Source organism: Antedon mediterranea, chromosome 4 (genome assembly GCF_964355755.1).
Source record: "Antedon mediterranea chromosome 4, ecAntMedi1.1, whole genome shotgun sequence".
NCBI lineage: Eukaryota > Metazoa > Echinodermata > Crinoidea > Comatulida > Antedonidae > Antedon > Antedon mediterranea.
Genome location: NC_092673.1, coordinates 15,991,741 through 16,016,149, shown reverse-complemented (window position 1 = coordinate 16,016,149; position 24,409 = coordinate 15,991,741). Strand labels below are relative to the sequence as shown.

At 31.1% G+C, this 24,409-nt stretch overlaps 1 protein-coding gene and 1 long non-coding RNA gene across 2 annotated transcripts; both read right to left on the bottom strand.

The window, feature by feature from the left end:
• Positions 1-5,244: 5,244 nt before the first annotated feature.
• LOC140047596 (uncharacterized) lies at positions 5,245-18,028 on the bottom strand. The gene is made up of 16 exons (XM_072092632.1): positions 17,948-18,028; positions 17,352-17,427; positions 15,585-15,742; positions 14,870-14,959; positions 14,564-14,743; positions 14,154-14,411; positions 13,639-13,833; positions 12,703-12,897; positions 12,202-12,510; positions 11,986-12,057; positions 11,311-11,524; positions 9,911-9,937; positions 9,575-9,637; positions 8,086-8,598; positions 7,872-7,929; positions 5,245-7,215 (listed from the first exon to the last, which is right to left on the bottom strand). Exons 1-15 carry the CDS (start codon positions 18,026-18,028, stop codon positions 7,910-7,912), a joined length of 2,451 nt encoding a protein of 816 aa, XP_071948733.1. The 3' UTR covers positions 5,245-7,215; positions 7,872-7,909.
• A 503-nt stretch (positions 18,029-18,531) lies between these two features.
• LOC140046784 (uncharacterized) lies at positions 18,532-20,628 on the bottom strand. The gene is made up of 4 exons (XR_011844842.1): positions 20,618-20,628; positions 19,400-19,547; positions 18,910-18,995; positions 18,532-18,570 (listed from the first exon to the last, which is right to left on the bottom strand). It is a non-coding gene; the product is annotated as an uncharacterized lncRNA (long non-coding RNA).
• Between the last annotated feature and the right edge of the window lie 3,781 nt (positions 20,629-24,409).

Below are 24,409 nucleotides of genomic sequence, written 5' to 3'. Positions count from 1 at the left end.
TACATGACGCAAAAAGATAAGTAAAATAAATAAAACATAAATAAATAAATATACATACATAATAAATAAAAATATGAATACATATATGCAAGTTCATTACAAAGTAAGTATTATAAATAAATAGTCAATTTCTTTGCTTCTTTGCTCCGCCAAATAATCAGGTCCATGATGGTCCAACATAACATAATGGTTCTTGTATATGTACATAAAAAACGCAATGCACACGTCTACTAGGCCTTCTAAAGGTAGAATATACGATTATATAAAATAGGCCTACGTGTCAATGTGCTATAAATACTTGAATAGCTATTCAAGTTACATTCTGATTGCGTCATTAGGACTATTCACGATAAGGCATTCCATCTATATACAATGTGCCGTTACGAAAAGACGGGTGCTTGCCTGCTAGATATGCCTTCGACATTACATCCTTTAGTTGATGTTTTTTTTTCACATCAGATAGGGGTAGGTCTTCCATGACATAAAAGCTTTTTTTCTTTATTTTTTTAGCCTTTGATAGGATAGAGAACCTTTGCGGTCTGTATAGAAATTTCGCTATTATGTGTCTGGGAACTGTTGTTTGCGATCCGGTTTTAGGCCTACCCGTTCTGTGTGCGTTTTCAATACGATGACATCACAATGTTTGTTTAGCCTTATTGATGCATGATCCGATAATTTAATCTAATTTAACGTGTTCGTATGGTGTTATTTTAAGTGCAAAAGGTCTAAATTGTTTCCGAAATTACTAGGAAAGGCTTGAAAATATAATTCAAGAGAAAAAAATATGTTTTTAACGCTCCGCGCGCGCCCGTGGGAATTTTTGACATGCTCAAAATGACAAGAAACGTGTAAAAAGTTGATTAGAAATTCATTTTGCGCATTTTGAAATTTTAAATGCGCGTGCGCGCGTAACTTCTTGTGAAACATGCCATTTTTAATCCTTAGAAAGTTTGCCCTTGATATGACTTAAATTTTGTCAAAGTGCCAATACTAAATGACTTTCGGTTTTTAATCTATGATCAATCATTGAAATTCATAAAATTGCGCGCAAGTCACGTTGCGCAACTATGACGTCATTCAAAAATAGGAGGTGCACAGGTAAATGTCCACATGTTGTCAAAGTTATGAAATGTTATGCTTACACATTTTAGAGAAACGCGATGCACAAAAATAGCAAGAAAGAAAGAAGAACGTATAAAAAAAAAATAAAATTATCCAATACAATCACAAGGAGTTATCCGCTACTAAGCGGATAATTATTAACACGCAGGCATTATATGTCATTCCATAGTAAGCATAAAAAAATAACGCACAATTACATGATGTTATAAGCACTTAAAAAGGACAATTATTGCCTTACACTGCAATTTTAAGTATGACCAATTTTTTTCACAAAGAGAAAATCAAAATTTTTATAAAAATTGTAAACCATATAATAAAATAGTTGATTATTCAGTTTAAAAAATCATTCTTTTAAAATTGTATAACTATTGCAAACTACCAACCATTTATATCCTAATTGTGGGATCTTGGTCTATGGAGGAAAAAACTATTTAATTGTTTCCTCTATGACTGATCCGAAATGTCCCTGATTTTAATAATTACATAAATAATATTGTTTGTTACAGTAGGTAAGATAGTCTCAGTATCAACATGGCAATCAAAAGCTAATTTAAAGACAGCAAACGACAATTAAAAAGAATTAATAAGACATTTAAAACAGCATTTATTCTCACACAACATATCTGTTGGATTATAAACCAAAATATGTTTTGGCTACTGTTTGTTGTATGAACCATTGTGTTGTATTATTACGGACTAGCTTTAAACCAGACTGTTTAAACCTTCATACAACAAGCTCTACTAGCTTAGAAGTCAAATTACTATAATGAAATTTAAAAAATATATAACTCACATCACACTAATGAATTCATAAATTAATGTTAACCATAAAATTACATCATTTGTCTGGAAAAGAATCCTCCATTCACTGGTCCAGCAATGGGATTGTACGCTACCAGCCTATAAGGTGTTTATTGTTATGCAAAGTGCCAATACCCTCTTTGCAGCGTTCTGTGCATCACCTGACTTCCTAAATCAGTCTTGCATTTCAGCCTATTCAATAGAAAATAAAAGATTTTATATAACAGAGAACAAAATCACAAACGCAGTTTTTGATAGGTTTTTATGATATGGTCTATTGGAAATTAATAATCACTTGCGTGTCTAAACCTGAAAGACAACAATGACTGAAAATTGCCCTGGGGTTTTCCAGCCAAGGTGAAAGTGCACCTTAGAGTGGAGTTGTGGCCTGGTGGTTATGATGCTTGGCTGCCAATCCAAGGGTCCTGGGTTCAAGTCCTGTCATATGTCAGGATTTTTTCTAATGACAATTTACAACTCCACTCCCAAAGACTTGTAATAAGACTTTGTTTATGTAGAGCATTGTGTGTATATGTTTGTCTCGTGAACGAATTGCCACCTTTAAGAAGGATAGTGAATGAATTTGCTTATGGTTATCCTTGGCAATTTGCCTAAATATATAAAATAAAAATAAAAAAATTGAAATCACAAAATGTTTGTTAACTATCATTGCATGTTATTGTTACCATTTGTTAATCGAATGAAACTTATACATCCAAATCTCCTTTAGTATGAAGAGTGCTCTAAGTCTAAAACATCCAAACTTATACATCCAAATCTCCATTTAGTATGAAGAGTGCTCTAAGTCTAAAACATCCAAACTTATACATCCAAATCTCCATTTAGTATGAAGAGTGCTCTAAGTCTAAAACATCCAAACTTATACATCCAAATCTCCATTTAGTATGAAGAGTGCTCTAAGTCTAAAACATCCAAACTTATACATCCAAATCTCCATTTAGTATGAAGAGTGCTCTAAGTCTAAAACATCCAAACTTATACATCCAAATCTCCATTTAGTATGAAGAGTGCTCTTAGTCTAAGCCATGAAAAAATGTTTTACTGACTAATTAAGATAAAATTGCATAATGAAATTAAATTTCCTATCAGTTTTATTTTGTGAGGTAACAATACACATGTCTTATGTGCACAATCTAACACATAAAACAACACAATCCTTTGTAGTATACTGTACATTAGAAATGATAATATTCAAAATAACAAATTAAACTTTTAAGTCACAATAAATTAATGACAATAAAACAAAAAAGAAAAAGTATTTTTGACGGTATAACTGGAAACTGAATTCAGATTTACAGTAGCCATAGTACAGCACCTACAATTATCCTACTTGACAAATAAAATGTGTATTTAGGTTGTTCACAACTTTATGTTCCTTCCAAAGGATGAGGTAATCATAAGACAACATGTAGTTGACAATTTTACCAGACAATTGATATCTGATAATAGATGCCAGATACTTGTCAGTACACATAATGCATTATCACAAATCACAAATCTGAAAATGTAATAATAGTTAATGCACACAATTGTGACAAAACTGTATCATAAATGTATAGTGGCCAGGCATTCATCCTCTGAGTTGAGGAAATTCAGATATGGCATGTACTGTACTCACAGCAGCCACAGTGCATGGTGTACAGTACCAAGTCAATCAACACACTGTGAGATTGTACACGGCAGCCACAGTGCATGGTGTACAGTACCAAGTCAATCAACACACTGTGAGATTGTACACAGCAGCCACAGTGCATGGTGTACAGTACCAAGTCAATCAACACACTTTTAGATTGTACACAGCAGCCACAGTGCATGGTGTACAGTACCAAGTCAATCAACACACTGTGAGATTGTACACAGCAGCCACAGTGCATGGTGTACAGTACCAAGTCAAACACACTATGAGATTGTGCACGGCAGCCACAGTGCATGGTGTACAGTACCAAGTCAATCAACACACTGTGAGATTGTACACAGCAGCCACAGTGAATGGTCTACAGTACCAAGTCAATCAACACACTGTGAGATTGTACACAGCAGCCACAGTTCATGGTGTACAGTACCAAGTCAATCAACACACTGTGAGATGATCCCTTATTACACTTTTTAAATAGTGTACCAATTTCTTTATCATACCATGGACCTATAAATTAGATAGGTCCATGATCATATTCTATGTGCATTGCAAGTTCTCAAATTGTTAAAATAAATTTCAGTATTAAATAGAAAAGTTCAGTAGTTTTTTACGCATTACGTCAAACTATGCATTGTAGTTATTTGTCGTTTCGATGCATCATGAAAACAAAAGACCACCACACTGTGTTTTTTTTAAATGAAAGACCACAACACGGTGTTTGAATGCATGTTGTGAGATCAGGGAAACCCCAGGAAGGCCTGTTTGTTATGTGGTGACACAAGTATAGAAACGACGTCAACTCACTTCTGATTGGGTGGTTAAAAAGCTTACGTATAATATATTTTTTCTCCATTCATATACAAAGTAAAACCTGATTCGACCAACGAGATGGATGGCTTGGTGTATTGATAAGGGTATATAGCACCAGCCAGAGACAGGGGTTGCGGGGTTGATGTCCGTTCCTAACTAACAGCAAGTTGTGGAGACTCCCTCCCTGCCTACTACTCTACTACTAGGCCTTTGTTAGCTAGAGCAAGGCTAGAGGTAGGGCCTGCCCCAGCTAGTAGGCCTACTAAACTACTAGCAATGGGAATCCCTAGCAATACCAATAGCAATATAGTATAACGAATTCCGTATATAATATGGTATGATAATAATGACACAAACAAAAACTTACTTCTTAATCTTATGTTTGACATTCTTCAAGGATATTAAACATGCGAGTGGTTTGTTGGGGTGATTAAACCAAAGATCTTATAATCAAGTATTAATTTTTATAGAGGGCGCAATCACCATTTTTGTCTGCGTAACAATTATCGCTGTGTAGTGTAATATCGAAGAACTTTTATTATTCTCTGGATTGGTGGATTGGATATTATTCCTATAATATACAATACATTTTTAACAATAGCTAGCACGTACATTTTGATATAATGATCTCCTCGATGTTAAAATCTACCCCCTTCAAAAAATACTATCCTTACAAACAAACAAATATGTTTTTTCATTCATTAGTATTTATTAACAAATATCATGGAGTAAAGAACTCCATGCAAATATGAATAGCATTAAAACATAACATTAACAGCATAAATACTGAATTGAGTTTAATTTACAAAATTTAATTGAAAGTGAAAAAACATCAAAATATAAAACATTTCATTTACCAAATTGACATTATAAAATTCATTCATATAAAAATATATAGTTTAGTACAAAAAAATTTAACACTTTAAACAATTAATTCATCAAACACTTAATAATCGGATCAACTATGGAACAGGGCTAGAAAAGTGCCGTTTAGTAGCACAGTGAGATTCAACAAAGTTGTGTCTATGTCTAGTATGGTAAGGGGAAGGATTAGAGGGCGCAAGGATTTAATTATTTACTTCCTTTTACCTGGTCTCATTTGCATATGTTTTTGTCCCATTTTGTTTTTATAATAAATTAACAAAGTATACAAGTTTAAAAAAAAATTGGAAGACATTCCAACTACTTCCAGTTCCAGGGTATTTTGCCTCTTTATTTTTAATATTTAATCTCAGTTCATTTACTGTACTGTACTATAATGTTGTCGTTTCATTTGACAAGCAAGGTTGAATTCCTTCAGGGGAAAATATTTGTTTTTAATAAACTTTGGATTATTTTTCAAAACAGAAGAAATTAGATTTTAAACAAAATCGGATCTCTTAATTGGAGAGAATGCAATAAATGAAGTAGATTAGTCTTGTTTCATAAATTTCTTTCATGGAAAAATAATATTGATAGTTTATTTCAAAATGTAAACAAAAAAAATAGGCATATTATTTAAGTTGAGATATTTTGTTCCTCAAGACATGCTAATTATAATCTACAATTCATTTATTAATCCATTATTCGTTTATGGCATTGAGGGTAGCACATATTCTTCTACCTTAAACCAATTACTTATTTAAAAAAAAAAGTATGTTGGTCGTTTGATTTTTGCCTGTAATCTCAACATAGAGATTTTAATATAAATGCACAACAAAATATAAAAACAGTTAAAATGTTCTTATCTCTAAATATAGCAATATGTAATGCCTGCAGGAACAGTAGCAATGTTTTATACCCACCCATGTATATTTTTGGGTAACATGATTTTTTGAGTTTTGTAGGCCTACTGTTATTTTTTGTAATATTCCAGTATCGTTATTTTGTTTTGTTGTCTTTTTTTTGTTACTAACATTCATGTACCATTTAGTACACTGAAATCTTATAATAAATCTTTGTAGGCCTACTGTTATTTTTTGTAATGTTCCAGTATTGTTATTTTTTTTTTGTCCTCTTTTTTTTGTTACTAACATTCATGTACCATTTAGTACACTGAAATCTTATAATAAATCTTTCTTTTACTGACTCGAATAAATATATCGACCACTATTATCAGTAAAGTGAAGTTTATTAAATACTCTATACTTCAACATAACATAACATGACAACGTTTCAACCCAACCTGCGTGAACACACCACGCTGTCCAAAAACCCCAGGTAAGTATGGTACGCCAATTGCGTACACTTTCAACAGTAGAACGCCTCCTCTTTACTACTGGAGTAAACCCCTTCTTTAGGACACCTTTATTCAGGGGACACACCCCTCCTCTTTACTACTGGAGTAAACCCCTTCTTTAGTACACCCCCATTCAGGGGACACTTTCTCATAAAACGAGGGGAAATATATGTTTTAACACTACAGCCAACTCCTAATCAGGGGACACCCCTTTTAAAGGGACAGGGACACGTTTCAGAGTGCCAAATGTTTGATGTAACCCTATTAAAGGGACAGGGACACGTTTGAGAGTGCCAAATGGTTGATTTAATCCTATTATAAGGGGACAGCAATTTTTTTTGGAAAGAAAACACCACAGACAATAACTAGTGTGTTTTAATTCTGGGATACCAAGGTATCTACACTATTGTACATTGAGGTATGACACGCTAACATTACATCTCACTATCACTACTCAATTTGCAGATAAAAGAGTTCACAGGTAGATTGCACTGGTACCAGTTTTTAACAGTTTAACGCCGTCTAACATTTGTATGAATAGAATATCCATGTTTATTGCATCATTGGGCTAAGTCTGTGACTAAGTCTTCATCATCTTCTGAGAGATCTATACAAATGAAAAACAGTATCAATAAATTTAGTATAACAGTAATCATGATTATTGTGGAAATTGTAATTGTAATTGTTGTTTTAAGATTATGAATAATAAATATAAATTGATAAAAACACAGCAATATTTTCCAATGTAATAAATTCAGTAGATTAGCATCATAATCATTGTTGAAATCATAATCATTATTTGAATATGATCACAGTATAATTCATGAAACACCACAAAATCATTTCCAATTTCAGGAAGTAAATTCAGAGAGCATTCATTATCATAATTACTGTTTTAAGATTTATGAATAAAAATTCATGAAAGACCACAAAATCATTTCAAATTTCAAGTAATAAATTCAGCATTGTTATAAGTATTGTTTAATAATCATCATCATTATTTGAATATCATTATAATCTATATATTATCTATATCTATAATCAGCTTTTAGAAACAACTACAAAAAAACTACTCACTCTAATTATTTTATTCCTATAACAATAAGTTACATTATTATATTCTTTGTTTTATAAATCCTAAATTTTAGAGTAATATCATCCTCAATATCACCAACTTCTATGTCATTATTATCTTAATCATATTACAATCATATATAATTTTCATTTTTTATGTTTATCTCCCAACTTTACTGAATAATTTACCTTCACTTTGTTCACATTGGTGACTTGATGATGCTGTCTCATTTCTTCTCACTATTGCCTATAAATAATCAGTTAATGTAAAATTTTAATGATTAAAATTAAACCAAATATTATTTTAATCAAATTACAATTACGTAAACTGTTTAAAAAAATGAATGATTCAATAACAATAACAATACAAAAAACTTAATATAATATAAAGTAGAAAGCCTACCAAGTAGAATGTTACTTGCTATTGTGCCGAGACGATCTGCAAACCGATTTATTTTGTCTGGATCATCTGCTAATAATTGCTGAATCTCCAGATAGAGAACTGCATCCCAAACATTGGAGAAGCTATATCTTCTTAACTCGTAGAAAGATATAACATTACGTAATGCACGTGGGTCAATTTGTTTTAGGGCTTTAAACAGTCGCTTTCTGTAAGATGACAACTTGGTTCTATCATCAGTATATCTATTTTGAATGTTGTTGTCTCTCATATACTTTGATACAAGATCTTTGGCTTGTGCTATTTCAGATGTTTTTGTGATCTCTAACAGCAAGTTAACATTGGTTGGCAAGATTAAACCTTTGTTTTCAAGTTCATTGAGCAAGTCATTTGCATTAAAATCTTGATTTGTAATTTCACCGACATCCAACTTATCGAATAGTAGGAACCTTAGCCAACGATATCTTTCGCCATCAAAGCAACCACTGAGACCAGCTTTTAGGTCTCGGAAATTGTCTGCAAATAAAATGACAGGACATTCATTTGACAGTGATCATTATTGTACCCACTCCAAAATCAATTTTTATTTAATCATCAGTACAGAATATCAACAAAATGTAAAACAGTAATTGAGGTCAATATTAAATTTGTTTTATTTTCTCTCTCAACTCTACTATTTCAAAAAAAAAATATTTGTGGAATAATGTCAGGTTCGGGTCAAGTTCAATACAAATATGAAACTACTGTCAACTTTGGAATACTTGATATTGTATATGTGGCAAGTTTTGGTTTATTAAACAATTAAAATTAAGGACTTAGGCCACGGGCAGGTAGAGGCTTGTTTTTGGTTTTGCTTTTCCCAATGTGTTCCCCACAAAGACATTGCATTACTGTCAAACTATTTCTCAAATATGTTTTTGGTAATGCTAGTTTATTTAGTTCAGGTCCGAATTGAATTAATTTATTTAAATTGCATGCGGCTGTGATGATACATGAACATCTGTACTGTGTGTCCCACGCAGACTAGGCCTTGCTGTCCTACTCTAGTAAACTAGTATTACTAGCTACAGACTAGCCTAGCCCGATCGTCCATTGCATGAGTTCAATCTTCTTTGCCATCTAGACCTAGGTGAATGATGACCATAAACAATTCTACATTTTTTGTAAGTACAGTACTATCGTCATTTGACTATTGTCATATATTGAAAGCGTTCGTCGCCAAAAACACATATATAAAAATAACCACAAATCTTGAACATAACATACTTTCACAAACATTTTTATTGGGTTTGCGCGAATCACTTTCAAGTCTAGTTGTATTCTTATTATAATAATCCACCTTATATTCTTGGTGTTCGTTGTATGATCATAAATTTAGAGAGAGTATATTATCATCATTATCACCAACTTAAATTTCAAATTCAAATTATCATCATCTTGTTCAACATCGTTATCATCAGAATATCACTATCTCTATTTACTAGAATCTTACCTTCACTTTGTTGGTGTTGGTGACTCAGTGATGTTCCTTCTCTTTCATCCTCATCACTACTGCCTAAAATGATAAAAATGAGAAGTATATGTTTAAAGTACGTTAGAATTTGTTTATATACATGGCACTTTTACACTGGATGATTGAGATTTGATCATTAAGAAAGTAATGCATCACTAAAGCTCTGTTTACACTATCAAACTTGTTTGACAAAAAAAGTGTGATGTGCCCAAATATGAGTGATATGCCCAAATATGGTATTGATATGACATCATCATGTCCATATGTGGGCACATCACAAGAACATTAGTGACACATAGGTCTAATATAACATACCTTGATTTGAACTTGTCCCCACATCATCTGTAACAAATAAAATATACAATAATGAAATAATGTTACTTTATATATATATTTTATTATGTTTCCTATTTTAGTATTAGCTGTTTTATAGTTGTTTAGTTATTTTAGGTCTTCAACCCTATACAAGCTTTTATCTTTTAGTTGTTGATCCTTTTCATCTTTTATGCATTTTATCTTTACATGTTCTATAATTTTATTTTTTTTTGATGAATAAAATGAAATGAATTCAATGGATGCTATACAAATTCTATATTGCCAACAGCACATTATCACATGTTCAATTGTTATAATAAAAGCAGCAATGTATTTTATAAACTATTGAAGTGTTTTAGATCATCATCACATTCTGTTATTTCCTTTGTACAGATTATCACTAATGATTCTGATAGTACTACTACTGGTAAGAGGAATGAAGATATCACAGCTAATAGCAGCATGTTGTAACAATGTATAGATTATCAATAATGATTCTGATAGTACTACTACTGGTAAGAGGAATGAAGATATCACAGCTAATAGCAGCATGTTGTAACAATGTATAGATTATCAATAATGATTCTGATAGTACTACTACTGGTAAGGGAATGAAGATATCACAGCTAATAGCAGCATGTTGTAACAATGTATAGATTATCAATAATGATTCTGATAGTACTACTACTGGTAAGAGGAATGAAGATATCACAGCTAATACCAGCATGTTGTAACAATGTATAGATTATCAATAATGATTCTGATAGTACTACTACTGGTAAGAGGAATGAAGATATCACAGCTAATAGCAGCATGTTGTAACAATGTATAGGTTATCAATAATGATTCTGATAGTACTACTACTGGTAAGAGGAATAAAGATATCACAGCTATAGCAGCATGTTGTAACAATGTATAGATTATCAATAATGATTCTGATAGTACTACTACTGGTAAGAGGAATGAAGATATCACAGCTAATAGCAGCATGTTGTAACAATGTATAGATTATCAATAATGATTCTGCTAGTACTACTACTGGTAAGAGGAATAAAGATATCACAGCTAATAGCAGCATATGTATAGATTATCAATAATGATTCTGATAGTACTACTATTGGTAAGAGGAATGAAGATATCACAGCAATGATTATGTTGTACTACTACTACTGGAAGAGTATTATCAAATATGTCTATTTTCAAATAAGGTACAGTATCCTCTTTCTCTATTCTATAATTATTTAAACATGTCAATTTTTGCACAAATAGGTCACTAATTGTTGATAGAACAGAAATAGCCTTTTGTTTTTCAGTTTCCTGTGCTGTAGGGATGAGTGAGAGTCCTTCATGTATTAATGAAAATGTACTTAATAAAAATAAGTAAATTTAATTACTCTTACCTCCAAACAGCCGCTTGTAACATGTGACATCCATCGTAATAACATTGCCAGTTTCTATGCACGTTAACTTCATGCATTGGAAATCTTCAAGAATTTGAAAATGCTTCTTGTCTAATTGATCACTACACCGACAAGGAATGCATCTCTTGAATGGAATCCTCCTTCTACCACCATCTTTGTAATGTTCAAATGACTTTTCAACTGTTGACAAAGCCTAAAGATATAAATTTAATGTCGATTGATAACACACACCAGCCAATATGAAAGCATAAATGGTGCAGTAGCTCACAAAGTATATATGGAATATATTTTAGGTAGTACACATTAAAATTACTTACAATTCAATTGAAAAAAAAAAGAAAACATAGATGTAAATTTTGATAAATCATAAGTTATATCCAGTGAATAAAATTTAAATGATTTTACATTTTTTCTAGTGGAATTTGATATCCTTGGTACCACTCACTATACATTGTGAAACTTTTAAGGAAAATGCTACCTAGAGACACACAGTTGGACAATTTGCTACAGATTTTTAACATATTTACTGATCTAAAAGCATAGTTTAAAGAAACATGTGTAAATTTTTTGTTGTAAATTAAAATAATTGTTCTATGTGTATTTTCATAAACTACGTCCAAACAGGTACATAATATAACTGGTAACATAACATACCAATTTGCATGCTTCAGCTGAAGGTTCCTCTTTACTCGTTTCGTCAAAAGAATCTGTTCTTTTAATAGCCATCTAGAAAGTAAAAATAGATGTGATGTTTTGCTATCAGAATTTAGATGCATTTAAAGTAAATTCTGGGAAAGACTAAGCAACAATATTTAACTTTCATAATTTAGTGATATTTATTGAACATTCATTATAGAGATTATTTATTACCTTTAACAAGAACTTTCGCTCATCCTTCTTAGTAATAAATTTGTCAAGAGACAAAATCACATGATGATTTTCGTTGAGGTAAAGTTCTGCATAATTACATGTGAGTATTGGGTCAACTCCTTCCTTTTGAAATTTGTTAAGGAATTCAATAATTAAATACGGAAACAGCACGTCTGGCAGATATCCCTCAAAGTCGTAATAGATAGGCCTACTGATAGATTGTGAATCATCAGGTAATTGTCTCACTTGACTTGTCTTGATAGCAAGTCGCAGTGGCACAAAAAAGGATCGTTTTCCATTTCCAGATTTCTGAAATTGTTAATTCGTAACAATGCCATTTAGATTACTTTAAGCAAACTAAAGATACTCTATCATTTAGACATTTTCACTAGAAAGTTTATTCAAACTTTGTCTGAACATTTAAATCCAAACTATTAGAATAATACTTTTTATTCCAAATCTTACATGCATCAAATGAAAGATTAAAGAAACATAACCTACTATAGATGTACTTGCCCTATCTTGGCTGCTGGTTGTCTTTCTCTCAAATATGAAACCAAATTGAATCATCAGTGCTACAAGGAACTCAAAATTCTTTCCGTCATCAACTTTACTATCTTTCCATAATTTTTGCAACAAGTCTTCTTCCAGTATGCCTTTGTCAAGCTTATCAAAAGATCTTCTAAATTTAGCGGCCTAAAAACAACACCAACTATCAACCATGCATCGTATTTTGTGTTTATAACAGTTGTGAGGATGACGGAAATAGATACAGTAAGCATTTAGAATATAGATGAACCATGTGTTGGTATAATACAGTATCGTGGTTTAACCCTTTCACTGTGCATTATAACATTGAGAGACAGGTGATTTTTAATAAATTGCAAAAACCTACTAAATGAGATAATTTTGTAAATATTTTTGTAGTGGGTAAAAGGTTGGTTAGTTTGGAGTAAGAAAATGGTACGATACGATGATATTAAAAAATATAGAGGTTGCATGTAGTGCAGGAAAATAGTTTTAAAACATTGCAAATATATTTAAGTTTATCAAAAATATAGTGTACCCGGTAATGATGGTTATATGCAGTTCAACAACATGTTTATACCCGGTAATACACGCAGTGAAAGGGTTAAACTGTGAAATTACTCCAAGTTAGTTTACTGCTGTGCTATTCACTTTTATAGTGCTTCAATTATAACAGATTGAAAGCAGAATATTAAAAGTGAAATAATTAAAACTTGTAAAAAAATTACAGTAAATTTCAAATGATGCCTTACAGCATACTTTTTATTTTATCTATAGAAAATGTTAAGCATCTCTATCAAATATTACTAAAGGCAAATTCTTTGCTAAGGAATAATAAATTACACAGAACAGTAATTATACTACTTTAACACGTTTTTACAATGCAAGACATTACATGAGTCTACTTACGGGATATTTTGGGGGAACCACAGTTACAAATTTGGTGACAATTTCAACCAGCCTCATCGGATCTAGCACAACTTTATCCCTTAATAATTTGTTGTCAGGCATGTAAACAATTTCACCAAGATCGTACAAGTAGTTAAGCAGGACTGATTTGTTTTTTTCTTCAACAATACCATTCTTACTTGTCAGAATTTTTATCTAAAAGAAATAATAATTAATATTATTCAGAATTAAATAAAAAATGTGGGTATTACATGAAAAAATAGTTTGAAATATTCAATTTCAATGGCTAATTACCTCAGTATTTTCAAACACACAATTTATAAATAAAACAATGGCAGCAAATATCTGAGATGAAAATTTGATTTTGGATATTGTAATCTAAATTGGCTAGTCTATGGACATTTTTTAATTAAAGGGTACTTATATTTAGAAACGTAAATTTTTTTTTTTAGATACTTGATAGATACTTGCGCCTTAATATTTCGAAAAATGTAAACAAAACAAATACCATTTACCTCTTTTAAAGGACACAAAGAAAAGGAGGGCTGTTTTTTTCCTCTTAGATCATGTAGATCACATCGAAAACGCATCCACTTTAAAGGAAAAGGCTTTTCTAAAGCTTTCATAAGTGTATCAATAACTTGTTTGAGATCACTAAAGCTCTTATCTGTAGTTGGTTGACTGTTTTCAATGGCAAAATATTTGTGGTAGACATGATTTCCATATGGTTTTGTTTTAAGCACATCTTGAATAATTTTAAACGCCTTTTCTGCCTGTTTGTATATAATTTTAATAACAGTTTACGCATAATAAGAATGTGTCAATTTGGTAATTTATTTAAAGTAATATTTAAAAACAGTTACAACTGCAATGTATCTTTGGTTGTGGCTATTTATAATAATATAGAAACAAAAGAAGTATTAACCTCATCATTTTGCTGTTCTTCAGTCCAGCCAAGCTTCCCCTTATGTGTACCCACAATAAGGATAGTTGGTTTGTCAACTTCATTCTCCTTGTCTTCTTCCACAATACGACTATGAGAATAAACTGACAGGATGTAAGATAATATGAACTGGAGATTGGTCCAATGATGTTGAAATTTCCTCTGAAAAAGAATTACAGAACAATTAACCACAGTTAAACTAGAAATGCTTAGTTTTTAAAAACTGTTCTTATAAAAGACTTGTTCAATCACAATACCTTACTGCTGCCATGCTCTAGAAATACTTACTCCAGATGAATCAATGAAAGTAGCAAGATCATCCAAGGGTTTACTGAGATCAAACACAACAATATATAGTGCTTGAAGTGTCATGAACATCTGCAAAAATATTTAAATATTGACTGATTAATATTCTTGAAGGCCTTTTGACAACATATGAACAAATATTATTTTTAATTGTATGTGGACCTTAAAGATGTATTGTCCCCCAAAAACATGAAAAATGAAGATTAATTAAATCAGAATTTGAATATTTATTTTGTAGTTTTAATAAAGTTAATCACTTCCATTGAAAAAAAAAACGAAAAAAAAATAATGTTTTTACTTATAAAATGACAAAATATAAAAATCCATTGGCTGGTAGCCAATTTGACCATTTTTTGCTTTAAATTACATTTTTTCAGGTATATACATTTTTTTTTTCGATCCAATTTTTGGTCAAAGTGGATAACTATTATGTTACATTAAAATAGAATATTAAAAAAAAATTTGTTAAGAATTATTTTTTCAGGGGACAATACATATTAATATAATAAAGACTTTAATAAAGGTAAAAGGTAAAGGTATTAATAGTTGTCCTCAAGCTTAACTGAAAAGTGAGCTTGACCACTGACACTGACCAACGGCAGCCAGCAGTGAAGCGCCTACCAGATCACCACAACGGGAGACGTCCAACTATACCTTGGCCATACAATCATGTTAGTCTATACAGAAACCTACTTACCCGATGTAGACCATGGTATATTAATTGTCCCCCATGGTCCCAGATGTTGAATGTTTCTTCCAAAGTCTCCTCCTTTTTTTCCTCAACTTTCTTGATTACATCCTTATCTAATTGTTGATCTGTATCAAATGGAACAGCTTGAGTAGCTGTATCAGTACCTGTAGTGGAAACAAATTTTTTGGTCATTCCACAAACAGCGTAACAAGCATAATTTTATTTCAAAAATTTTAATTTATCAGTCAGTTAAAAAGTTACTATGAGTATAGTTGTCTTCATTATCATCATATGAGCTTTCGCACTGGGACGGTAAGTGTAAGGGGATGGTAGATATGAAAGGATACTTTAATATGTACAAACTATTAATCTGCAAATTTGTATAAGCCCAGTATATATTTATGTATATTATATAGTAGGTGTAGAAGACTGTGATTTCACTTTGATTCTTCTAGATTCATACAAAAAAATAAGCATCTTTGTAAGCCCCTTTTAAGGTTTTAATTAGGTGTTTTAGTTCATCTTTGTTTAACATTGCTAACTAAGAAACATGCCCATCAAGCCTGCATGTACAGCGTCTTTGGACTGTCTAGGAGTGGGATGGCTGCTGCCATGTTTTCTCCAAATTACCGTCACCATAATTGTTACACAGATAGGTTGCCTCTAAGTTATAAATCTGATAACATAATTTTATACTTCTTTAGTTACATTAAATAGGAAAATCTAATTACCGGTAATAATCTTATTATTTTAAATAACTATGAACTTATTTATGTCCCCTTGAAAAAATAATTCTTACAATTTTTTTTTAAATATGCAATTTGAATGTCACCTAATAGTTATCCACTTTGACCAAAAATTGGATTGAAAAAAATGTATTTACCTAAAAAACTGTAATTTTAAGCAAAAAATAGTCAAAATGACTGCCAGCCAATGGGTTTTTGCTTGAATTTAACCATTTATTTTTTGTTATTTTATATGTGTTTCCTTTTTTTCTATAGAAGTGATTGACTACAAAATAATCTATTCTCGTCGTGAGGTAAATTCCCGATTGATCGTAATCAAAACGGTACTGGGTATGGTCTACTAGATTTTCTGCTCCCAACCAGTACATCCATTCATAGAAGCCTTGATGAATCAAGCCTACCTGGTGGTAACCATAGAACGGTTCCGAGATAACGACTATACTTCAGCTTTAGTCGATAGAAGATTGAAATATTGTTAGAGATAGAGTATACGATGCTTGATTATGTGTAGATGTATGATTTGTTCTATTATCCAAATGATGTTCCGCATATAGGAGATGAAAGTAGTAGGCGTGGTTGGGTGTAATGATTTTGTATATTAAATAATTATCCAAGACTGCATATTATGCGATAAATAATATTTTATATATTTTTAAAATATTTATTGTTATGATTATAATATTAATAAAAATATATATTTGTTAGTATAAATTTAAAAAATAAAATATAGATATAAAGAAGAAAGGCAAAGAGATTATGGAGCGGCTATTCCTGAATATACAATAATAAGTATCGTAAGTTTAATTTATAAATTTTAGGCGATCTTGTCAAAGGTCAAGCGCCATAGTCTGATTTTAATAATCTTTATTTTTCATGTTTTTTGGGGACAATGATGTTTAAAATGACAGAAATTGCAAACTGATGATTGCAACTTCTTTATTAATGCTTTTACTACAAAAATGTAAGAATAATTAGAATGTTTTTGTCTTGTGTAATTATAATTAAAATTTAAGGTCAAGTTACATACCATCATTGTTGCCATCGTTATTGTAGTCAACAACAATACCATCCTCATCATCATCTATAGGTGGTTTCATGTCAATCTGACACATAAAACAAAAACAATATATGGATATAAAAAAGAAATAAATGTTTATTCAAAGTTAAATACAGTATTGTTTACAATTTAATATAAGAGAAAACTAATATTATTTACTCTCAAAAGCAAAACCAAATTAATTTTTAGAGTAAATTTTAAAAGGATTGAAGCAAAAACAAAATGAAATAGCTGCTCATAATGCATCATTGATTCATTTAGAAAGAAAGCCTAAGTGACTGGTTTGCAATAGTCCTGTAGGTACTACTTTATTCATTTTATGTTTTCATTCGTATCCGGACAACTACCCCCTGAACAATTACCACCCGGACAATTACGACCTGGACAACTACCACCCGGACAATGACCCCCTAGGACAACTACCCTCTAGGACAACTACCCCCTTAGGACAACTCCCACCAGACAACTACCCACTAGGACAACTACCCCCTAGGACAACTACCCCCTAGGACAACTACCCTCTAGGACAACTACCCTCTAGGACAACTACCCTCTAGGACAACTACCCTCCTAGGACAACTACCCTCTAATCCAACTGCTATGCCCCTAGGAAAACAACACCCTCTGAACAGCCACACCTGTATCATGACACCTACACCTTAAGTTATAATTACGATCTTGTAAAACTTACTGAACTTCAAAACATAGGGAGAGAGATTGATCTTATATGAAAGCTTTTGATTTTTTAAATATGCGTATCGTCAGCAGTTATTTTACATTAAACGAGAATTGATAAAATTATTAAAACGTATTCCAATCTTGAAAAATAAAGGGGTGGCTTATTTTATTCTTGTGTGACATGAAGATGCCGTATATAAATCTAGGAACATACAGTTTACCTAGCAGCACCAGTCAATCAAACAATCTTTCATTTAAGATCAATCTCTCTTCCTATGTTTTGAAGTTAGTACAGTAGTTGTCCTAGGGGGCAGTTTTCCTAGGGGGTAGTTGTCCTAGGAGAGTGATTGTCCAGGGGGTTATTGTCCGGTGGTAGTTGTCCGGGTGGTAGCTGTCCAGGGGGTAGTTGTCCTAGACCCGTTTTCATTACACTATTACTGACATACATTTACAGTTTTCTTTTTTCTCAATTTGTCAGTGACCATTTTTGTATACTGTTGTATTGTATTACCTGTAGAGAAAGAGAAAGTGTGTACATATTATTTCAGTACATACGTTCATATGTGACTATACTTTGGGTATTTTACCACTGTCAATGTAAATTTACAATTACTGTACATCATCATATTAAAAATGTAACATACAGTAAACTTGCGCGTTATAAAGGGATCATAGAGTAACAATTGTAATGTATGTGACACCATACTACAGTTGTATGCATTGAATTCAATTCTATGTCTCCATTTCATTGTGGACTTGTCTGTGTCTATGATAATAATTATTATTGATAATATTGTTACATAACGTATGATGGTGGGAAGAGTAATATGCTAAATGTATTCATGTTTACCACTATCAGCTTTAGCCTCTGTCCATGTTGTGCTTGCTGTTCTTATCACCGCTATGCCATCTGTAACTACATGCCTTTCCTCAAATCTGGCAAAAATATTTGAAACCAACTATGAACTTCAGTCATTTTAAGTACAGGTACTGTAAAACATGCACTTTTCTCCTTTTACTTCAAAACCATTTTAATATATTCATTAATTATACATTTAGGAAGTCAAGTTATCCGACCATTCGTATGATCTTTTTTTTAAATACAAGCCTAAAAGTAAATTCTATAATCAATAGAAAATTTGATGGTGTTATGATTATTGTAGAAACCGATTTATATATTTATAGACGTTTTTATTCAACTATTGTTATCTATCACTGCAATATTTAAAAAGTGGTAGTTTATCAAAAACAAATCAATAAAAGTTGGCTGGCTTGTAATTCTTAGTTGACTCACAAATATTTTGTAATGTTCATTTCACTGTCCTACAACTACTACTTACTCTTTTCCAAGACATGCATTGATGAGGCATGTTTTACCCACTCCTTCTTGCCCAATTACTTTAAGCATTCCAAGATTGACTGGAACGGATCCATCTTTCAAGGCTTCATTGTATGCTTTCTGAAAATCTAATTCACGTGCAGCAATATCTGAAAATTGAATCAAGATTTTAATAGATTTTTTAAACATCTGGAGTAAATAAAGTAAAAAAAAACTAGAATTAGGTTATATGCATTGATTTAAATAAAGATAATTGATTTTTAAAAGATATATTGATTGATTGATTTTCTCAGAATCTTTAATTATTTATAATATAGGATCTTGCTAACGCGAATACAATAGCCGGTATCACAATCCGATCAAAGATCCCTCCGCGTATAATGTCATACAACATTGTTACATAGTAAAAATAAAGACATTACTTACTTTTTATCTAGATTTCATTATAAATTATGTGTATAATCTATACACTAACAAATAAAATTGAACAAACAATACGGATAATAAAAAAAAATCTTATTTCCTTTCCCAATGTTAGACTCGATCTTGGTACCTTGAATGCCATAGACACGAGCACAGACCACCGAGCCATACACAACTGACTAAAAGTTGTAGAAAGATTCCTCCGTGTATTTACTATGCAGTAACCACTTTGGCGCAGATAGATTATTACATAACGCATTGAATTATAATTTTTTACTATGATGACATCTTTAAAAATGTTAAAAAACGATGCACTGTCAAACTATATACTTTTAACTTTAATATATGAACTTTTATTTTGAAGGAAGAAAGTTAAAGTTTGTTATTTTGGCCTAAGAAAATGTCAGAAAATTTTTGATTGTCGAAATAAATTTTTTGGAATTTAAAATGCAATTAACGATGACTTTATCAACTTTTGTACTCTTAATTTCATAATAAATCATACATATGATACATACACTTCAAGAAAATGAAATAAAAAATATGTGTTCCCGAGCATTCTTGGAAATGGAAACAATCAACTGTTATTATTTATGATAAATAAAATCTCTCCATTTGTTATTTGTTATCAGTTGGACACTTTTTCGCATTTTTACAGTACCGCTCAGAAATGATTTTTTAAATAACATTAGCGTCTAATTCTCTCTTTACTGAAATCCCATTTTAATCACAATTCTGTTAAATTATATATAGATACAATCATAAAACATACAGCAGCTCTTATTCTTAAACTTACCACTCTCTGGCTTAAGAAGTTTTGTTTTCTGTTTGTCACTTGTCGGTTTCTGAAATTGCTCATCAACAGTACTTGGTAAATCTAAAAAAATGCACAAAACAAAAATATTACATATTATATATTTTCATAAAAAACACTATATTAAAAGTCATAGCTTTTTTTTTTCAATGGTATAAGGTTATATAAGGCTCTGTGTGATACAAAGCCTTACAAAAACTTGTGGGTGATTGTGTACAAGCAATCATTCATTCTGAATAATAATAATAACAATGTATATTTTTAACTACAATGTATACAGTTAACAACTACAGTTATTAATTTAAATTATGTCCTAAAAAAAATTGTGGAACTCAAACTCATCCAAACATATAGACGTTTGCAACATTTTTTGACAGCGATCCTGAATCTAAATCGTTGAAATTAAAGCAATATACGGTTGATTAGCATGGTTTCAATGGGTAAAGTGCAAATAAAGTAATTCTGAAATGAATAAACTGGTATGATTCAGAATGAGGCAGTAGGAAATGCGATTAAAAACATCTATTGTAAGTTTTCAATATGCTTTGAACTTTTTGAATGTTTTTATTTATATTCTGTTTTATGACCAGTAACCAATTTTGTTTTTATACCTGTTTGTCAAAACACAATAAAGATAACTCGAGCCCCACCATGGTTTAGGCTGATGTCAAACAATTTTGTCAATATAGACCTGGAATTGCACCTTTAAAGGCTTTTCTGGTCCTACTAAAGCACGCTCAGAAAACGTGCCCACTGTCCCCAGTCGTTAGTTCCCCATTATGTGTGTACGCTACACTTTTGTAAATATTAATAGTAAAAAAATTAAAAATTTAAACATCAGCCTAGAATGTACAATGTGTCATAATTGCTCTAAATGTATTATTGCTTAAAATGCAATTAACACTCTAAATGTTTGTATAATATAAATATTTTGTAAAATATACACTTTATACACTTGGTAGAGATTAGTTATACTTTGAAGGGCTTGGTGTTTAGAAGAACACCTCCCCTCCCCCCACCACCAATGTAATGAATATACAGTACAATTAGTTATTAGCAGTCAGCCAAGGACTATTTTAGCCTATACACAACTGACTAAAAGTTGTAGAAAGATTCCTCCGTGTATTTACTATGCAGTAACCACTTTGGCGCAGATAGATTATTATATACCGCAATGAATTATAATTTTTTACTATGATGACATCTTTAAAAATGTTAAAAAATGATGCACTGTCAAACTATATACTTTTAACTTTAATATATGAACTTTTATTTTGAAAGAAGAAAGTTAAAGTTTGTTATTTTGGCCTAAGAAAATGTCATAATTTTTTGATTGTCGAAATAAATTTTTTAAAATTTAAAATGCAATTAATGATGACTTATCAACTTTTGTACTCTTAATTTCATAATAAATCATACATGATACATACACTTCAAGAAAATGAAATAAAAAATATGTGTTCCTGAGCTTTCTGACGATCTATATTATTTTTAAAATTTAGCATATTTTCACCATTTTTTAAATTTACACGTGCGTAGCCTGTCACTTTTGATGTGCTCGTATAACGCAAATTAAAGTTGAAAAGTGAATAAAATATGATGATATTATTAAAGAAAGGTTGTACGTGCGTGATCGCATGATAATGCATATAACCTAAAAATCAACAATCAAGCAAAAATCAAGCAAGCATGCCACATAAATCTGCAAACTAGCTTCATTCCATTATTATAGTATTTTAAATGGAAACAATCAACTGTTTGTTTTATTTATGATAAATAAAATCTCTCCATTTGTTATTTGTTATGTTATCAGTTGCACACTTTTCGCCTTTTTACAGTACCGCTCAGAAATGTTTTTTTAATAACATTAGCGTCTAATTCTCTCTTTACTGAAATCCCATTTTAATCACAATTCTGTTAAATTATAATATAGATACAATCATAAAACATACAGCAGCTCTTATTCTTAAACTCACCACTCTCTGGCTTAAGAAGTTTTGTTTTCTGTTTGTCACTTTTATGTTTCTGAAATTGTGTTTGAAATTGCTCATCAACAGTACTTGGTAAATCTAAAAAAATGCACAAAACAAAAATATTACATATTACATATTTTCATAAAAAACACTATTTTAAAAGTCACAGCTTGGCAAAACTCTTGAATTGTCATATGGTATCTTTAAACTTTTTCAATGGTATAAGGTTATATAAAAGCTTGTGGGTGACTGTGTACAAGCAATCGACTATACATGAAAATGGTAAACCTCATTCATTCTGGATATACTATAATAATAATGTATTTTTTTAACTAAAATGTATACAGTTAAAGTTATTAATTATGTCCTAAAAATTGTGTGGAACTCAAACTCATCCAAACATATAGGCGTTATGCAACATTTTTTGACAGAGATCCTGAATCTAAATCATTTCTATACGGTTCAAATTAGGATGGTTTCACTGTGTAAAGTGAAAATAAAGTAATCCTGAAATGAATAACTGGTATGATTCAGAATTTGGCAGTAGGAATTATTGACCACCTATCGTAAGTTTTTAATATGATTAAATTATTTTCCTTGATTTATCTAAGGCCTTCGATACTATTAACCACGATATTTTAATTCATAAACTTTCAAATTACGGTATCAGAGGCCTTCCTTTAAAACTAATTAAAAGCTACCTTTCCAATCGTGTTCAGTTTACTTCCTTAAATAATTTTAACTCTTCCTATTCCCGTTTAACCTGTGGTGTTCCCCAAGGATCGATTCTTGGACCACTCTTATTCCTGATTTTTGTTAACGATATACCAAACAGCTCTAAATTACTAAATTTTATCTTATTTGCTGACGACACAAATATTTTTTTCTCTCATCCTAAATTAAATACCTTGTTTAAAATTGTCAATGATGAGTTACTTAAAGTTTCAAATTGGCTCAAACACAATAAATTAACTCTTAATACATTCAAAACGAACTATATAATATTTTCTAAACGTAAAATTTCAAATTCTTTAAATGAACAAATATACATTGATAATAAAATGATCAAACGAGTTAATGAAACCCAATTTTTAGGAGTAACCATAGATGCCTCTCTGACTTGGAAACTACATATAAATAAAATCAGTAATCTAGTTTCTAGAAATGTTGGAATATTGAACAAATTAAAACATATCTTCCCTCAAAAAACCTTATTAACCCTTTATAATACTTTAGTTTTGCCTTACCTTTCTTATGCCAATTTATGTTGGGCAATTACTCTAGATAAATTTAATACGTTATGCCCCTGGACAAGTCTAGAGAAAACTCAAATTGACCGCCTTTTTAAACTACAAAAACGTGCACTTCGGATTTGCGCGGGAGAATCATTTAGAGCCCATACAAAATTACTTTTTAAAAGATTTAACGTTTTAAACATTTATGATTTAAATAAATTACAAGTTGCCTCATTTATGTACCGTTTATCTAACAATTTACTGCCTTCACATTTTAATGCTTTATTTACAAGAATTGACGAACGCCATTCCTATAAAACCCGATCCTCTGTTAACAATTATATCCTTGATAATTTAAATGTTAAGGCTCGACGATTTTCTATGTATTATTTTGGTCCCAAACTTTGGACTTCACTCTCAAATGAACTTAAACAGAAATCTTCCTTTTCTAGTTTTAAATCTAATTTCAAACACAAAATGGTGTCAGAATATGCTACATAAATTTTCGCCGATCTTTTATCCTTATTTATTTGGTGGTGATACATGGCATTAAATCCTTCACCCTG

Excerpts from the sequence above, each read along its gene's own strand:
- LOC140047596 (XM_072092632.1), bottom strand. The coding sequence starts at position 18,028 with ATGATACAGGTGTGGCTGTTCAGAGGGTGTTGTTTTCCTAGGGGCATA. Across the intron at positions 14,412-14,563 it reads AAGAACAGCAAAATGATGAG|GCAGAAAAGGCGTTTAAAAT; the intron begins GTTAATACTTCT and ends ATATACAAACAG. Across the intron at positions 12,058-12,201 it reads AGCGAAAGTTCTTGTTAAAG|ATGGCTATTAAAAGAACAGA; the intron begins GTAATAAATAAT and ends TTTACTTTCTAG.